Consider the following 19,208-nt stretch of genomic DNA (forward strand, 5'->3'; position numbering starts at 1 on the left):
CACGAGCTCTGCCTATGAGCACCGCAGAACCACCACCAGGGCTGCCGCCCCGGTATCCAAGACCTTGACACCATCTCATCCAAGCCGCACCGCTATCCAACCAAAGATACGAGCAGAAAGGACCCACCTTTCGCACCCCTGGGCAGCCCCCAGTGCCGAGACCCAAAAGGCCGGCCAAAACTGGCCTCCATCGACCCGTCCTGCGCGGCCGGGCACGAGACAAGCTCGGTCCTGCCGTCGGACGCGAGACGAGCATGGTCCTGCTGTCGGGTGCGGGAGAGTGATGAACCACAGCTGGGGGAGGGCCCACCCTTCAATGAAGATAGCAGCCAGACGACGAGGAGATGGATCGAAGGTCGAAGCGAGCTGCCTAGAGACGCGCCGACGCGTAAATCCAGCCGACCCGCTGAGCTGTCGTGATGCCGGCGCGGCGAATGGAAGCCACCACTCTCCGAGGGCCGAGCCACCTCGCCACCGCCGCCCACAGCCGGAGCAACAACTACGCCGGGCCGATGCCCCAACCCGCTCCGCCTGCCAGAAAACACCAGATTCGGCCGGCATGCACCGCCACCAAGCCGCTGAAGCGCCGGTCACCTCACTGCCAGCACTGCCGCCCGACGCCCAGGAACGCCAGGCCGAGGTGCCCTCAGCCCGCGTCGCTCGCCTGCCACCGACCAGAGAGGTCGCCCGAGCCAGATCTGGGCCGGGGATACCCACCGCCGCCACCACGCGTGGGGCACGCCCTGCTGCACCCCGACGTGCAGCTGCCCACGCTACCGCACCAGGACGGCCCCGACCGGCCACCCCTACCGCCGACGCACCACGCCGCCCTGCAGAGCCGCACACCTCCGCACGATGCAGCTGCCCCGCGCCAGCCCACCGTGAGGACTGGGAAAGAGGCCCCGCCGCCACCAACGCCGGCCGGGCCGACTGCAGCAAGGGAGGAGGAGGGAAGGGGGGTAGGGGCCGGAGGCGCTAGGGTTCGTCTCCCCGCTCGCGGGAGCGGGCGAGACGAAGGGGTTTCCGACAACCATCTGGGCCGATATTACCACTCGTAAGTGGCTAGAATGCATGTCCATCATTTGTAAGCTTCCACCGCAAAAAAAAATCCTTTGTTTAAAAAACCATACAAATAGTTCTACAGTAGTGATTACCAGGGGCGTAGCCAAGCAAGGCTATCAGGGCCACGGCATGGGTTATGAGGCTAGATTGTTTCGTTCACTGTAGGGAAACGATGTTTAACACTATAGCTAGTGATTGACATAGGGCTTGTCGTGCTATGACACTGACGATTAGATCAAATAGATGGATTGAGATGTTATAAAAATATTGTCACTTAAGATTAGAATCTATGTAACGAGCATAGCGAGCTGCTCGTGAAACTCGTTAGCTTAATTATTAAACTTGTTAAATCTAACGAGCTGAAATCAACTATCAACTCTGTTCATCAAGAAGACCACGAGCTTTTGGTCCACCTAGTAGCAGTAGGTCGAAATGTACTCCCCTGCGCGTTTCCATTTCACAGGCATGATAAAAGCTGGAGGCTGTGTGCATGTGCTGAAAGCCTGAAACAGTTCTTTTCCCGCGTTCCTGTTTCCTCGTGATCCCTACAGTGCGTGAAAGCCTGGCACGACGCTAGCATCCTACGGCGATTTTTCATCTAGGTTTCTTCGAAATTCCTCTGTCGTACGCGCCTCCCCTACATGCCATGGAAGACACAAGCACCGTCGCGCGCGTGTACGGGCAGGCATGCAGATGCAGTCATTCTCTCGTATCGGTAACATCTCAAAGTCGTTACACAAGGAGACAACTGACGCGTCATCTGCACAGCGTAGACGTCGAGCACGAGAGGGCCGACGGGTTAGCTGTCTCTGTTCTTGTCCTGATCAGCGAGTCACTCTCGCCATCGGAGGATGATGCTTACTCTAATCGTAACCAGGAGTATTAAACACAACGGCGCCGGTCCGTGCGGCCAAAATTAGGCTCGTCTGTCACCTCACCTCCCTATCCGAAACACAGTCACGGTCTCTGAACACACGGCTACGATGGAAGCGTGCCAAAAATCGCAGATTATGCCTGAACCTTGAGAATGAATGATCGATGGAGCCTATACGATTATATCATGAACTTCTAATAATTACGGGCCAAAAAAGCAAAGGTGCTGCAAGATTAATCAAGAATCATGGCGTTTTTGCTCGGCAACGGCGGCGTGCTCGTCTTCCGTCGGCTCCCACGACGATGCTGTGAGCAACGAGAGGTCCTTCCACCCGAGCTTGAGGCACCCGTCCTCCTCCGCCAGCGTGTAGCCCTTCCACGGGTACATGCCGATCAGCAGCCTGGCCTGCGCGGCGGGGCTCCCGGCGAGGGACACGGGCCGGAACCCTGCGCGGCGCAGCTCGTCGCCCCACCGCTCCACCCGCACCTCGCCCGTCCGCTTCGGGCCCCCGACGGCCACGATGTTCCGTATCTCCGCGCCCAGGAGCTGCCGCTCCACCGCGTGCCGCTCCTCCTCCGCGGCGCCCGCGCCGTCGCGCAGCGCGTCGAACAGCGCCGAGTAGTAGTGCAGCGCCTCAACGAACCGGCCCAGGAAGTCGCCGCTGTGCCCCAGGTCCTGCTCCACGATCGTGATCAGCTTCGGCCGCAGGCTCTTGAGCAGCCGCACCGTGCCGACGTCGGAGCCCGTCACGTCGTAGAGGCAGTGGTGCATCCAGTGCACGACGGTGGCCTCCCTGTGGCGGTGGCGCGGGCCGAGGAGGGCGGTGGTGTCTGCGACGTGCCCGATCTTCCCCTCGATGGGCTGGAACTCGAAGGGCAGCCCGAGCGACGCCGCGAAGTCGGCGAGGCGGCGGCCGGTGGCCTCGAGGACGTCGAGCGAGGCGCCGAGCCCGGTGACCCGGAGCGAGAGCGGCCTGCGGGGGCGGGACGCGAGCATGTGGAACAGCCCCGGCCACTGCAGCCCCTGCATGATGTCGAGGTCGATGACGTGGACGTGGTCCTCGCCGTCGAGCGCCTGCAGGATGGCCTTGTTGGCCGTGAAGTGCGAGAACTTGACGAGCGGGGAGAGCGCGTTGTACGCCTGGAACGCCGAGGAGATGCGGCGGCTCTGCGCGGCCGCGAGCGGGCGGAGCGCGAGCGGCGAGTAGGCGCCCAGGTACGAGCTGAGCACGCGCGCGCACAGCGCGTCGCCGAAGTAGGCCGCGACGCGCTCCGGGGACGACCCGAACGGGGACGCCAGCTCGGCGACCTCCTGCAGCATGTCCCGCGCCTCCGGCAGCTGGTCCATGGCAACCGCCTCCGCGCACCTGAGCAGCAGCCTCAGCAGCCGCAGCCCGCGCGTCTCCGGCGCCTCCGCCACCCGCTCCCCCTCCTCCCCCGCGGCCGCCGCCAGCCCCTGCTCGGAGGCGGAGCCATGCAGCTGCAGCCGCTTCCCGCGCGCCTTCTCCTCGTCGTCGGGCATCGACGCCGCCCGCTTGGCCTTCATCGCGTCGGTGGCGGGCGCGCGCGACAGGACGCCCTGGATCATCACGACAGAGGCCAATAATTTCAGGTGAGGCCGAGCGAGCGAAGAGTCGGTCAGTGGCAACTCACTGATAAACTCAGGGATAACTCATAACTGCGATGACTTGGTAGAGCATGGCAGGGGGCTGGCGCGCGCGCGCGTGCGTGGGAGCAAAGGCGCGCGGCCGTCTGCGCTTGTCGATTTGCTGGGACTTGGTGGCGTCCCGTAGCGGGCGGCGCCCAGGCAGAGGGAATCAAAGGGCGGGGCCGCGCCAGGGCGACCGCTTGTCTCCACTCCGGGGCCGGTAGAAAAGAAATTGCGGGCGTGGCGCGAGCGCGATACCGGCGCGGGCAGGACGTGGGTTGATTGGGCCGGTGCGATCATTTGATGGGGGACGGGACGCCACGCCACGCCGTACGCGAACAGGGCGGGGGCTCGGAGACCGAACAAGAGCTTCCCTCGGATACCAGTGATGCTGGTGGGACGTTTATGGTTAGGCAGACGAGCTTCCTGCTCATCAACGGGGACGGCTTCGGCTCAGGCGCAACTCTGCAGGAGCAGCCCTACACAGTAGTGGCACCCGTGTGGTGACGCCACTGGCCCAGCAGCCTCGGCCACGGGTGGTAGAGACAACAGGGGTACACGGGTACCCGCCGGCACGTCTTCCTTTTAAAGCGCGTACCCTCTTGGAGCATCTACAACCACGATTACCTATTCTACTGCCCTATACGCATGTGGGCGCGTCCAAACACGTCCGTTGGCAATGCCCAAACAGAGCCCATTTTACTCACTTCATAACGACAAACCCCATATGCCCGCAGCCTATTTCATACAAACACATGCAGAGTACATAGATCATGCCGGTTAGCACAAAAACATATCAAATCGGACATCGGACATCGACATATAGGCATCGAAAAGGCCCGACAGAGTTAAAATTTAACCTAAATACTCTCGATCCAAAATATAAGATGTATTGTTTTTCGTGCAAGTCAACCATTTGAATGTTTTATCAAGACTATAGAATAAAATAACAACATCACTCATTTGACGTTTGAAAAAACAAATACACCTTATATAAATGAATGGAGGGAGTAGAAGATAAAACAAACTAATATATAAACATAAATAGTGAGGGGCGGGGGAGCTCACCACTTCCTTGCCGGTTGCTTCTTCTTGGAGTCTCGCGGTTGTCCTCGGCATATGCATCCGCGGCGGGCGGGGAGTCATTGTCTGTCGTGTCGTTGTTGTCGTAGGAGGAGGAGGACGACGAGATGAGGAACCCCGCCATGCGGCGGGCGGCGCGGTTCTGCTCCGCCGTGTGCCGGACAGCTCTCTCTGCCGCCACCTCCTTCTTTCGCGCTAGCTTTGCAGATTCCTCGCGCGCCCGACGAAGCACCGATGTGTTCTTGCGACATCGACGGCAGGCATCAGCCTCCATCGAGGTGTATGCGCGCCAGATTGCATCTTGGAGCGCCTCATCGCCGCTGGAGATGGGCAACAGTGGCTCCGGAGCAGATCTGCATGACCCGCAGCCTTGCCTCGATCCGCCCTGCGCCGCCTTCTTCATCACCTAGTGGTAGGCGTGGCCCACCTTCTCTGGCTGCCGCTGCCGCGCCCGTGGGCTAGGGGTGCGTAGAGGGCGAGAGGACTAACATAGAAGTGGGGTTTGACTAGGGTTCATCCGACAGATGGGTTTTTTGTGGGGACAGTGGTGGGGTGGGGTGGGCCATAGCGGGCTGGTCTAACGTGGCGGTAGTGCCCAGGCGCGTCCGAGCCTTCCCATATCCGCCCCACACATGGACCGGATATGGGGGTTACTAGACAGCGCGGGCGTTTGGGCTAGTTGTGGGGAGCCCGGTTGGATGCGGTTGTTGCGTCCGGGTGATACATCTCTGACGTATCTATAATTTTTTATTGTTCCATACTATTACATTATCAATCTTGGATGTTTTATATGCATTTATATGTTATTTTATATCATTTTTTGGGACTAACATATTAACCTAGTGCCCAGTGCTAGTTCATGTTTTTTTCTTGTTTTTGGCTTTTTCAGAAAATCAGTACCAAACGAAGTCCAAACGCAATGAAACTTTACGATGATTTTTTCTGGACCAGAAGGGACCCTAGAAGGTTCATGAGGAGGCCAGAAGAACTACAGGAGAGCCACAAGCTCACAGGGCGCGCCCGCTGAGCTTCTAGGCCCCCCGTAGCACCCCTTGACATAATTCCACCTCTATAAATTCAGAAATATCCCAACCCAACAGAGAGCCACCCGAAACACTCTTTTCGCTACCGTAAGCTTTGTTCTTCCGCAATCCCATATGGAGGCCTTTTTTGGTATCTGTCGGTTGGCGAATCGATCACGAAGGGATTTCATATCATCCTTGCTGCCTTCCGGTGATGTGTTAGTAGTTCACCACAGACCTATGGGTCCATAGCTAGTAGCTAGATGGCTTATTCTCTCTCTTTGATCTTCAATACAATGTTCTCCTCGGTGTTCTTGGAGTTCTATCCGATGTAATCTTCTTGTGGGGTGTGTTTGTTAGGATCCGAGGAATTGTGGGTTTATGATATGAATATTCATGAGAAGTAATTGAGTCTTTTTTGAACTTTATTATGCATGGTTGTTATAGCTTTGTATTTCTCTTTGATCTATCCGTTTGGTTTGGCCAACTAGATCGATTTAGCTTGCAATGGAAGATGTGCTTTGTAATGGGTTCAATCTTGCGGTGCTCTACACCCTAGTGACAAAGTAGGGGACAAGACACGTCTTTGTATTGTTGCCATTAAGGGGAAAACGATGGGGTTTATTCATATTGGTTAAATTTACTTTGTCTACATCATGTTATCTTGCTTAAGGCGTTACTTCATTTTTATTAACTTAATACTCTAGATACATGTTGGATAGCGGTTGATGGCTGGAGTAATAGTAGTAGATGCAGGCAGGAGTCGGTCTACTTGTCTCGGACGTGATGCCTATATATATGATCATTTCCTTGAATATCGTCATAACTACGCGCTTTTCTATCAATTGCCCAACAGTAATTTGTTCACCCACCGTATGCTACGTGTTCGAGAGAGAAGCCTCTAGTGAAAACTATGGCCCTCGGGTCTACCTTTATCATATTATAAAAACAAAAATACCGTTGCTGCAATGTTATTTCTTTTATTTTACTTTGCAATTTATCCATCTACCTATACAAGATTTGATCCTTGCAAGTAATGGGTTCAAGGGATTGACAACCCTCTTGCCCGCATTGTGTGCAAGTATTTGCTTTTCGCTGTGCAGGTTTTGTTCACAAGGCTTTGCGTGATTCTCCTATTGGTTTGATAAACCTTGGTTCTCACTGAGGGAAATACTTATCTCTACTGTATTGTATCTACTCTCCTCTTCGGGGAAAATCCCAACACAGCTCACAAGTAGCAGGAAGAATTTCTGGCGCCGTTGCCGTGGAGACATCATCAAAACCTATCAAGTACCTATACACAAACTATCATCTACTTGCTCTACTTCTTATTTGCATTTGCCTCTCGTTTTCATCTCCCTCACTTCTCATAAAAATAGAAAAGCACAAAAATATTTGCTTTGTTAGTTTGCTCATTTGTTTGCTTGCTTTGTCACTATGTCTCAAGAAAATACCAAGTTGTGTGACTTTTCAAATACTAATAAGAATGATTTTATTAGCACTCCAATTGCTCCTCCCGCCACTAGTGTGGAGTCATATGGTATTAATGCCGCTTTGCTAAATTTTGTTATGAAAGAACAATTTTCTGAAAATCCTAATGAGGATGCCGCATCCCATCTTAACACTTTCGTTGAATTATGTGGTATGCAAAAGAAATAAGATGTGGATAATGATATAATAAAGTTGAAATTATTTCCTTTCTCACTAAGAGATAGTGCTAAAACTTGGTTTTCATCCTTGCCTAGAAATAGTATTGATTCTTGGGATAAGTGCGAGTATGCTTTTATAGCCAAATATTTTCCTCCCGCTAAGATTATTTCTCTTAGAAATCAAATTATGAACTTTAAGCAACTTGAGCATGAATATGTTGCACAATCTTGGGAGAGTATGACATTAATGATTAGAAATTGTCCCACTCACGGTTTAAGCTTATGGATTATTATACAAAATTTCTATGCGGGAGGTACTTTTATGGAAATTACATTGGGAAAATCTACCAAACTCCTTGATAATATAATGGCAAATTACTCTCAACGGCACATCGAACGGGCTCCAACAGGTAAGAAGGTAAACTCTGTTGAAGAAATTACTACTTTGAGTGATAAAATGGATGCTCTTATGAAAATGATTGCTAGTAAAAATGCTCATGTTGATCCTAATGATGTGACAGTATCTACTTTGATTGAGCAAAATAATGATGCTATTGACGTGAATTTTGTCTTTAGAAATAATTTCAACAATAATGCTTATAGAGGTAATTTTAATCCTAGACCGTATCCCGGAAATCCTCTAATAATTATGGAATTCCTATGGAAATTCTTATAATAATAATAATAGTATACCTACTGATCTTGAGAACAATATTAAAGAATTCATTAGTTCTCAAAATATTTTTAATGCCATGGTAGAAAAAAAATGAATAAAGTTGATGATATGGCTAGAAACACGGATATAATTTCTCATTATGTGGAAACTCTTAAATCTAAAATTTTGCCACCTAAGCATGATATTAATGAGTCTATTAAATCTATCTATGTCTCCATTAATGGAAGTATAGATAGAACCGCTAGGGTTAGAGCTAAGCGAGAATTCCTAGAAAAGGCTATTCCACCCGGTTTTTACCGTAATCATGATGAAGATATTAAAACGATTGGTGTCTCACCTATTGAATCCTTGTTTAGTAATATAAAACTTGATAAAAAGGGACTAGAGATGATTCAACTTTGGCTAGAAGGCGTCCCAATTGTTCGAAGGGTGATGATCTTAATTATAAAAGTGGTTTGGAGAGGTCAAGACTTTAACTAGTGATGTGTCCACTACTTTGGATTACAAGGACTTTAATTATGATAGTTGCTCTTTAGTTGAATGTATTTCCTTGTTGCATACCATGATAAATTCACCCAATGCTTATGAACAAAATAAAGCTTTTACTAAACTATAGTAGAAGCTATGATAAAAGCTCATGAAGAAAATCTAGAGTTGGAGGTTTCAATACCTGGAAAATTGCATGATGAATGGGAACCTACTATTAAAGTAAAGAATAAAGATTATGAATGTAATGTTCTATGTGATCAAGGTGCTAGCAATTCTACTATACCAAAAAATTTATGTGATGTGCTAGGCCTTACCGATATGGATGAATGTTCCCTTAATTTGCATCTAGCGGATTCAACTATTAAGAAACCATTGGGTACAATAAATTGTGGGGGAATGAAGCATGAAAATCAAAAAATTCCTACGAACACCCAAGATCTAATCTAGGAGATGTATATCAATGAGAGGGGAGTGGTGTCTATATACCCTTGTGGATCGAAAGTGTTAACGATCTAGAGATCGTGGTTGGCGTAGTCGTACTCGCATCGCGATCCAACCCGATCCAAGTACCGGACGTGCAGCACCTCTGAGTTTAGCACACGTATGGCTCAGCATCCTCTCCTTCTTGATCTAGCAAGTGAGGTAGAGGAGGTAGATCAGATCTGAACCAACATGGCGGCGTGGTGGTGGTGGTGGCAGCGGAACTCCGGCAGGGCTTCGCCAAGCGCATACCGGTGAAACGTGGGAGGAGTTGGGGAGGTACGGGCAAGGGTCGAAGGGGGGATGCCCCCAACGCCTCCGCACCTTTATATAGGTGTGGAGGGGCCTGGTGGATTGCCCTCCAAGGCCCTAGGGTCGTTGGTCAAAGGGGAAGGAAGGAAATCCCTCCTTTCCTTCCCCACAGATCGCTATCCCCTTTTTAGGGATCCTGATCTTATCCCTTCGGGATGTGGTACTATTCCCTTTAAGGGAGGATCTTGGTGCGCCTAGACCAGAGTTTTGGGGACTTCTCCCACTACCCATGTTCATGTGGGTCCCCCAAAAGCAGGTGGGCCCCATTGCAGAACCTTCTAGAACCTTCCCGGTACAATGCCGAAAAAACTCGAACTTTTTTTGGAACCCCGATAGCAACTTTCCACATATGAATATTTACCCTCGGGACCATTCCAGAGATCCTCGTGATGTCCCGGATCCCATCCGGACTCCGAACAACCTTCAGACTTTCCACTATTAATATCTCAACACTACCCTAGCGCTGCCGAACGTTAAGCGTGCGACCCTATGGGTTCGAGAATCATGCAGACATGACCGAGACTTCTCTCCGGTCAATAACCAATAGCGGAACCTGGATGCCCATATTGATTCCTACATATTCAACAAAGATCTTTATCGGTTGAACCAAGATGTCAAGGATTCAGTCAATCCCATATGCAATTCCCTTTGTCCAACGGTATGTTACTTGCCTGAGATTCAATCGTCGGTATCTCCATACCTAGTTCAATCTCGTTACGGGGAAGTCTCTTTACTCGTTTCGTAATACAAGATCCCGTGACTAAACTCATTAGTCACATGAAGCTTCTTATGATGTTCTATTACCGAGAGGGCCCACAGATATCTCTCCGTCACACGGAGCGACAAATCCCAGTCTCGATCCATGCAACCCAACATACACCTTCGGAGATACCTGTAGAGCACCTTTATGATCACCTAGTTACGAAGTGATGTTTGATAGCACACAAGGAATTCCTCCGGTATCCGGTAGTGGCATGATCTCATGGTCAAAGGAACACATACTTGACATGAAGAAAGCTATAGCAGATAACTTAAACGATCTGTGATCTCGTTATCAAATGACAACTCATGTCTATGGTTAGGAAACCATAACCATCTTTGATCAACGAGCTAGTCTAGTAGAGGCTTACTAGGGACACGGTGTAGTTTACGTATTCACACATGTATTTAAGTTTCCGATCAATACAATTCTAGCATGAATAATAAACATTTATCAAGAACAAGAAATATGATAATAACCAATTTATTATTGCCTCTAGGGCATATTTCCAACAGTCTCCCACTTGCACTAGAGTCAATAATCTAGTTCACATCGCCATGCGATTAACACCCAACGAGTTCTGGGGTTTGATCATGTTTTGCTTGTGAGAGAGGTTTTTAGTCAACGGGTCTGCAACATTCAGATCCGTGTGTACTTTGCAAATCTCGATGTCATACTATAGATGCTACTGCCGCGCCCACTTGGAGCTATTCTAAATGACTGCTGCACTATATGTATCCGGTTTGCGACTCATAGTCATCCGGATCGGTGTCAAAGCTTGCATCGACGTAACCCTTTATGGCAAACTCTTTATCACCTCCATAAACGAGAAACATTTCCTTAGTCCTCTTTAGGCACATAAGGATAATTTTGACCGCTCTCCAATGATCCACTCCTGGATTACTTTGGCAAGGCACACATTATAGAGCCTATGGCTGAGGCATAGGGGATGACTTTCATCCTTTCTCTTTCTTCTGCCATGGTCGGGCTGTGGGTCTGACTCAACTTTACACCTTGCAACACAGGCAAGAACCCCTTATTTGACTGATCCATTTTGAAGTTCTTCAAAACTTTGTAAAGGTATGTACTTTGTGAAAGTCCTATTAAGCGTCTTGATCTATCTCTATAGATTTTGATGCCCAATATGTAAGCAGCTTCACCGAGGTCTTTCATTGAAAAAATCTTATTCAAATATCCTTTTATGCTTTCTAGAAATTCTATATATAATATTAGAAATGCTACAGAGCTCCCACTCACTTTCTTGTAAATACAAGCTTCTCTGTAAGTTTCTATAAAACCAAAAGCTTTGATCACCTCATCAATGCGTATATTCCAACTCCGAGATGCTTGCACCAGTCCATAGATGGATCGCCGGAGCTCGCATACTTTGGATCGACAAAACCTTCTGGTCGCATCATATACAACTCTTCCTTAAGGAACCCATTAAGGAACGCTGTTTTGACATCCATCTGCCAGATTTCATAGTCATAATATGCGGAAATTGCTAACATAATTCTAACAGACTTAAGCATCGCTACAGGTGAGAAAGTATCATCATAGTGAACTCCTTGAATTTGTCGAAAATCTTTTGCGACAATTCAAGCTTTATAGACGGTGACATTACCATTGGCGTCTGTCGTCTTCTTAAAGATCCATTTATTCTCAATGGCTTGCCGGTCATCGGACAAGTCTACAAAGTCCATACTTTGTTCTGATACATGGATTCTATCTCAGATTTCATGGCCTTAAGCCATTTGTCGGAATCTGGGCTCATCATTGCTTCTTCATAGTTCGTAGGTTCACCATTGTCTAACAACATGACTTCCAGGACGGGATTACCATACCACTCTGGTGCGGAACGTGTCCTGGTCGACCTACAAAGTTTAGTATTAACTTGATTCAAAGTTTCATCATGATCATCATCATTAGCTTCCTCTCCGGTTGGTGTAGACATCACGGGAACTGCTTTCTGTGACGTGCTACTCTCCAATTTGAGAGAAGGTACAATTAGCTCATCAAGTTCTACTTTCCTCCCACTCACTTCTTTCGAGAGAAACTCCTTCTCTGGAAAGGACCCACTCTTGGCAACAAAGATCTTGCCTTCGGATCTATGATATAAGGTATACCCAATGGTCTCTTTACGATATCCTATGAAGACGCATTTCTCCGCTTTGGGTTCGAGCTTATCAGGCTGAAGCCTTTTGACATAAACGTCGCATCCCCAAACTTTAAGAAACGACAACTTAGGTTTCTTGCCAAGCCATAACTCGTATGGTGTCTCTCAACGGATTTAGATGGTGCCCTATTTAAAGTGAATGCGGCTATCTCTAATGCATAACCCCAAAGCGATAGTGGCAAATCGGTAAGAGACATCATAGAGCGCACCATATCCAATAAAGTATGATTACGATGTTCGGACACACCATCACGCTATGGTGTTCCAGGTGGCGTGAGCTGTGAAACAATTCCACCTTATCTTAAATGCATACCAAACACATAACTCAAATATTTACCTCCACAATCAGATCATAGAAAATTAATTTTCTTGTTATGATGATTCTCCACTTCATTTTGAAATTCTTTGAACATTCCAAACGTCCCAGACTTGTGTTTCATCAAGTAAATATACCCGTATCTACTCAAATTATTCGTGAATGTAAGAAAATAATGATATCCACCGCGTGCTTCAACACTCATCGGACCGCATACATCGGTATGTATTATTTTCAGTAAGTCACTAGCCCGCTCCATTGTACCGGAAAACAGAGTTTTAGTCATCTTGCCCATGAGGCATGGTTCACATGTATCAAATGATTTATAATCAAGTGATTCCATAAGTCCATCAGCATGGAGTTTCTTCATGCGCTTTACACCAATATGACCTAAGCGGCAATGCCACAAGTATGTGGTACTATCATCATTAACTTTGCATCTTTTGGCATCAATATCATGAATATGTGTATCACTACGATCGAGATTCAACAAGAATAAACCATTCACTAGGGGTGCATGACCGTAAAAGATATTATCCATATAAATAGAACAACTGATACGTCTCCGTCGTATCTATAATTTTCGATGGTTTCATGCCAATATTATACAACTTTTACATACTTTTGGCACCTTTTTATATATGATTTATTGGACTAACCTATTGATCCAATGCCCAGTTCCAGTTCCTGTTTTCTGCATGTTTTTTGTATCGCAGAGTATCCATATGAAACGAAGTCCAAATGCAATAAAATTTCACGGAGAATTATTTTGGAATATATGTGATTTTGAGAGTTAGAATCACCGCAAACGGAGGCCCACGCAGCCCACCAGACACCAGGGCGCGCCAGAGGCCCCTGGCGCATGGTGGTGGGTTGTGCCCTCCTCGAACATCGGTTGGAGCTCTACTTCGGGTGCAAGGAAGCTTATATCCGGAAAATAATCGTGTTAAAATCTCAGCGCAATCGGAGTTACGGATCTCCCAGAATATAAGAAACGGTTTTCAGCCAGATCAGGGGAACGCGAAAGAGAAGAGAACAGAGAGGGAGATCCAATCTCGGAGGGGCTCCCGCCCCTCCCTCGCCATGAAGACCATGGACCAGAGGGGGAACTCTCCTCCCATCTAGGGGGTTGGCCAAGGAAGAAGAAGAAGGAGGGGGGCTCTCTCCCCCTCGCTTCCGGTGGCGCCGGAGTGCCACCGGGGCAAGGATCATGACGGCGATCTACATCAACAATCTTGCGAACGTCAACACCAACTTTCTCCCCCTCTATGCACCGATGTAACACCTCTTCTACCCGCTGTAATCTCTACTTAAGCATGGTTCTCAACTCCATGTATTATTTCCCAATGATCTATGGTTATCCTATGATGTTTGAGTAGATTCGTTTTGTCCAGTGGGTTAATCGTGATCTTGGTTGGTATGATTGTATATTTTATTTATGGTGCTGTCTGTTGGGAGACGTAGTAATTTCAAAAAAATTCCTACGCACACACAAGATCATGGTGATGTATAGCAACGATAGGGGAGAGTGTGTCCACGTACCCTCGTAGACCGAAAGCAGAAGCGTTAGCACAACGCGGTTGATGCAGTCGTACGTCTTCACGATCCGACCGATCCAAGTACCGAAAATACGGCACCTCCGAGTTCAGCACACGTTCAGCTCGATGACGTCCCGCGAACTCCGATCCAGCAGAGCTTCACGGGAGAGTTCCGTCAGCACGACGGCGTGATGATGGTGATGATGTTGCTACCGATGCAGGGCTTCGCCTAAGCACCGCTACGATATGACCGAGGTGGAATATGGTGGAGGGGGGCACCGCACACGGCTGGAATAGATCAATAGATCAACTTGTGTCTATGGGGTGCCCCCTGCCCCCGTATATAAGGGAGAGGCCGGCCCTAGAGGGGGCGCGCCAAGTGTGGGGAGTCCTACTAGGACTCCCAAATCCTAGTAGGATTCCCCTTTCCTTTCCGGAGTAGGAGAGAAGGAATGAGGGGGAGAGGGAGAAGGAAAAGGGGGTTGCACCCCTTGTCCAGTTCGGACCACAGGGGGAGCGTGTGCCTCCTTCCTTTTGGCCTCTCTCCTCTATTCCCGCATGGCCCAATAAGGCCCAATACTTCTCCTGGTGAATTCCCGTAACTCCCCGGTACTCCAAAAATACCCGAATCACTCGGAACCTTTCCGATGTCCGAATATAGTCGTCCAATATATCGATCTTTACATCTCGACCATTTCGAGACTCCTCGTCATGTCCCCGATCTCATCCGGGACTCCGAACTACCTTCGGTACATCAAATCACATAACTCATAATACAAATCGTCATCGAACTTTAAGCGTGCGGACCCTACGGGTTCGAGAACTATGTAGAAATGACCGAGACACGTCTCCGGTCAATAACCAATAGAGGAACCTGGATGCTCATATTGGCTACTACATACTCTATGAAGATCTTTATCGGTCAAACCGCATAACAACATACGTTGTTCCCTTTGTCATTAGTATGTTACTTGCCCGAGATTCGATCGTCGGTATCTAAATACCTAGTTCAATCTTGTTACCGGCAAGTCTCTTTACTCGTTCCGTAATACATCATCCCGCAACAAACTCATTAGTTACAATGCTTGCAAGGCTTATAGTGATGTGCATTACCGAGTGGGCCCAGAGATACCTCTCCGACAATCGGAGTGACAAATCCTAGTCTCGAAATACGCCAACCCAACAAGTACCTTTGGAGACACCTGTAGAGCACCTTTATAATCACCCTGTTACGTTGTGACGTTTGGTAGCACATAAAGTGTTCCTCCGGTAAACGGGAGTTGCATAATCTCATAGTCATAGGAACATGTATAAGTCATGAAGAAAGCAATAGCAGAATACTAAACGATCAAGTGCTAAGCTAACGGAATGGGTCAGGTCAATCACATCATTCTCCTAATGATGTGATCCCGTTAATCAAATGACAACTCATGTGTATGGCTAGGAAACATAACCATCTTTGATCAGCGAGCTAGTCAAGTAGAGGCATACTAGTGACACTCTGTTTGTATATGTATTCACACAAGTATTATGTTTCCGGTTAATACAATTCTAGCATGAATAATAAACATTTATTATGAAATAAGGAAATAAATAATAACTTTATTATTTCCTCTAGGGCATATTTCCTTCAGTCTCCCACTTGCACTAGAGTCAATAATCTAGATCACATTGCCATGTGATTTAACATGAATAGTTCACATCATCATGTGTTTAACACCCATAGTTCACATCGTCATGTGATCAACACCCAAAGGGTTTACTAGAGTCAATAATCTAGTTCACATCGCTATGTGATTAACACCCAGAGAGTACTAAGGTGTGATCATGTTTTGCTTGTGAGAGAAGTTTAGTCAACGGGTCTGCCATATTCAGATCCGTATGTATTTTGCAAATTTCTATGTCAACAATGCTCTGCACGGAGCTACTCTAGCTAATTGCTCCCACTATCAATATGTATCTAGATCGAGACTTAGAGTCATCCAGATCGGTGTCAAAGCTTGCATTGACGTAACCCTTTATGAAGAACCTTTTGTCACCTCCATAATCGAGAAACATATCCTTATTCCGCTAAGGATAATTTTGACCGCTATCTAGTGATCTACTCCTAGATCACTATTGTACTCCCTTGCCAAACTTATGGTGAGGTACACAATAGGTCTGGTACTCAGCATATCATACGTGATTTCCGATCAACAATATGTCATTCACATATACTTATCAGAAATGCTGTAGTGCTCCCACTCACTTTCTTGTAAATACAGGCTTCACCGCAAGTCTGTATAAAACTATATGCTTTGATCAACTCATCAAAGTGTATATTCCAACTCCGAGATCCTTGCACTAGTCCATAGATGGATCGCTGGAGCTTGCACATTTTGGTAGCACCTTTAGGATCGACAAAACCTTCTGGTTGCATCATATACAACTCTTCTTTAAGAAATCCATTAAGGAATGTAGTTTTGACATCCATTTGCCAGATTTCATAAAATGTGGCAATTTGCTAACATGATTCGGATAGACTTAAGCATCGCTATGAGTGAGAAAATCTCATCGTAGTCAACACCTTGAACTTTGTCAAAACCTTTTTCGACAAGTCTAGCTTTGTAGATAGTAACACTACTATCAGCGCCCGTCTTCCTCTTGAAGATCCATTTATTTTCTATGGCTTGCCGATCATCGGGCAAGTCAACCAAAGTCCACACTTTGTTCTCATACATGGATCCCATCTCAGATTTCACGGCCTCAAGCCATTTCGCGGAATCTGGGCTCATCATCGCTTCCTCATAGTTCGTAGGTTCATCATGGTCAAGTAACATGACCTCCAGAACAGGATTACCGTACCACTCTGGTGCGGATCTCACTCTAGTTGACCTACGAGGTTCGGTAGTAACTTGATCTGAAGTTACATGATCATCATCATTAGCTTCCTCACTAATTCGTGTAGGAGTCACAGGAACAGATTTTTGTGATGAACTACTTTCCAATTAGGGAGCAGGTACTGTTACCTCATCAAGTTCTACTTTCCTCCCACTCACTTCTTTCGAGAGAAACTCCTTCTCTAGAAAGGATCCATTCTTAGTAACAAAGAATTTTTGCCTTCGGATCTGTGATAGAAGGTGTACCCCAACAGTTTCTTTTGGGTATCCTATGAAGACGCACTTCTCCGATTTGGGTTCGAGCTTATTAGGTTGAAACATTTTCACATAAGCATCACAACCCAAAATTTAAAGAAACGACAGCTTCGGTTTCTTGCTAAACCACAGTTCATACTGTGTCGTCTCAACGGATTTAGATGGTGCCCTATTTAACGTGAATGCAGCTGTCTCTAATGCATAACCCCAAAACAATAGTGGTAAGTCGGTAAGAGACATCATAGATTGCACTATATCCAATAAAGTACGGTTATGACATTCGGACACACCATTATGCTGTGGTGTTCCAGGTGGCATGAGTTTGTGAAACTATTCCACATTGTTTTAATTGAAGGCCAAACTCGTAACTCAAATATTTGCCTCCGCGATCATATCGTAGAAACTTTTATTTTTGTTACGATGATTCTCCACTTCACTCTGAAATTCTTTGAACTTTTCAAATGTTTCAGACTTGTGTTTCATCAAGTAGATATATCCATATCTGCTCAAATCATGTTTGAAGGTCAGAAAATAATGATACCCGCCGCGAGCCTCAATATTCATCGGACCACATACATCAGTATGTATGATTTCCAACAAATCTGTTGCTCGCTCCATTGTTCCGGAGAACGGAGTCTTAGTCATCTTGCCCATGAGGCATGGTTCGCAAGCATCAAGTGATTCATAATCAAGTGATTCCAAAAGTCCATTAGCATGGAGTTTCTTCATGCACTTTACACCAATATGACCTAAACGGCAGTGCCACAAATAAGTTGCACTATCATTATTAACTTTGCATCTTTTGGCTTCAATATTTATGAATATGTGTATCACTACGACCGAGATTCAATAAACCATTTATATTGAGTGTATGACCATAAAGGTTTTATTCATGTAAATAGAACAACAGTTATTCTTTGACTTAAATGAATAACCGTATTGCAATAAACATGATCCAATCATATTCATGCTCAACGCAAACACCAAATAACATTTATTTTAGGCTCAACACTAATCCCGAAGGTAAAGGGAGTGTGCGATGGTGATCTTATCAACCTTGGAATCACTTCCATCACACATCATCACCTCGCCCTTAACTAGTCTCTGTTTATTTTGCAACTCCCGTTTCGAGTTACTACTTTTAGCAACTGAACCAGTATCAAATACCGAGGGGTTGCTATAAACACTAGTAAAGTACACATCAATAACATGTATATCAAATATACTGTTGTTCACTTTGCCATCCTTCTTATCCGCCAATTATTTGGGGCAGTTCCGCTTCCAGTGACCAGTCCCTTTGCAGTAGAAGCACTCAGTTACAGGCTTAGGTCCAGACTTGGGCTTTTTCACTTGAGCAGCAACTTGCTTGCCGTTCTTCTTGAAGTTCTTTTTCTTCCCTTTGCCCTTTTCTTGAAACTAGTGGTCTTGTCAACCATCAACACTTGATGTTTTTCTTGATTTCTACCTTCGTCGATTTCAGCATCACGAAGAGCTTGGGAATCGTTTCCGTTATCCCTTAGATATTATAGTTCATCACGAAGTTCTAGTAACTTGGTGATACTGACTAGAGAACTCTGTCAATCACTATCTTATCTGGAAGATTAACTCCCACTTGATTCAAGTGATTGTAGTACTCAGACATTCTGAGCACATGCTCACTAGCTGAGCTATTCTCCTCCATCTTGTAGGCAAAGTACTTGTCAGAGGTCTCATACCTCTTAACACGGGCATGAGTATGAAATACCAATTTCAACTCTTGGAACATCTTATATGCTCCGTGGCGTTCAAAACAATTTTTGAAGTCCCGTTTATAAGCCGTAAAGCATGGTGCACTAAACTATCAAGTAGTTATCATACCGAGCTTTGTCAAATGTTCATAACATCTGCATCTGCTCCTGCAATAGGTTTGTCACCTAGCGGTGCATCAAGGACATAATTCTTCTGTGCAGCAATGAGGATTATCCTCGGATCACGGATCCAATCCGCATCA

At 46.9% G+C, this 19,208-nt stretch overlaps 1 protein-coding gene across 2 annotated transcripts; it reads right to left on the bottom strand.

Moving 5' to 3' along the window:
* Positions 1–2,054: 2,054 nt before the first annotated feature.
* Positions 2,055–3,842, bottom strand: LOC109786065 (scarecrow-like protein 23). 2 transcript variants are annotated; one of them, XM_020344644.4, is made up of 2 exons: positions 3,589–3,842; positions 2,055–3,514 (listed from the first exon to the last, which is right to left on the bottom strand). In XM_020344644.4, exon 2 carries the CDS (start codon positions 3,479–3,481, stop codon positions 2,174–2,176), a length of 1,308 nt encoding a protein of 435 aa, XP_020200233.1. In that variant the 5' UTR covers positions 3,482–3,514; positions 3,589–3,842; the 3' UTR covers positions 2,055–2,173. The 2 variants fall into 2 exon arrangements, with proteins under 2 accessions (XP_020200233.1, XP_020200232.1); XM_020344643.4 differs by having other exon boundaries at positions 3,615–3,831.
* Between the last annotated feature and the right edge of the window lie 15,366 nt (positions 3,843–19,208).

Source organism: Aegilops tauschii, chromosome 2, assembly GCF_002575655.3.
Source record: "Aegilops tauschii subsp. strangulata cultivar AL8/78 chromosome 2, Aet v6.0, whole genome shotgun sequence".
NCBI classification, from domain to species: domain Eukaryota; kingdom Viridiplantae; phylum Streptophyta; class Magnoliopsida; order Poales; family Poaceae; genus Aegilops; species Aegilops tauschii.

Bases quoted from the DNA above. Each gene is read 5' to 3' on its own strand.
- LOC109786065 (XM_020344643.4), bottom strand. From the start codon at position 3,635: ATGCTCTACCAAGTCATCGCA. The intron at 3,515-3,614 runs GTTATGAGTTAT...GTGATGATCCAG, and splicing joins TGCTCTACCAAGTCATCGCA to GGCGTCCTGTCGCGCGCGCC.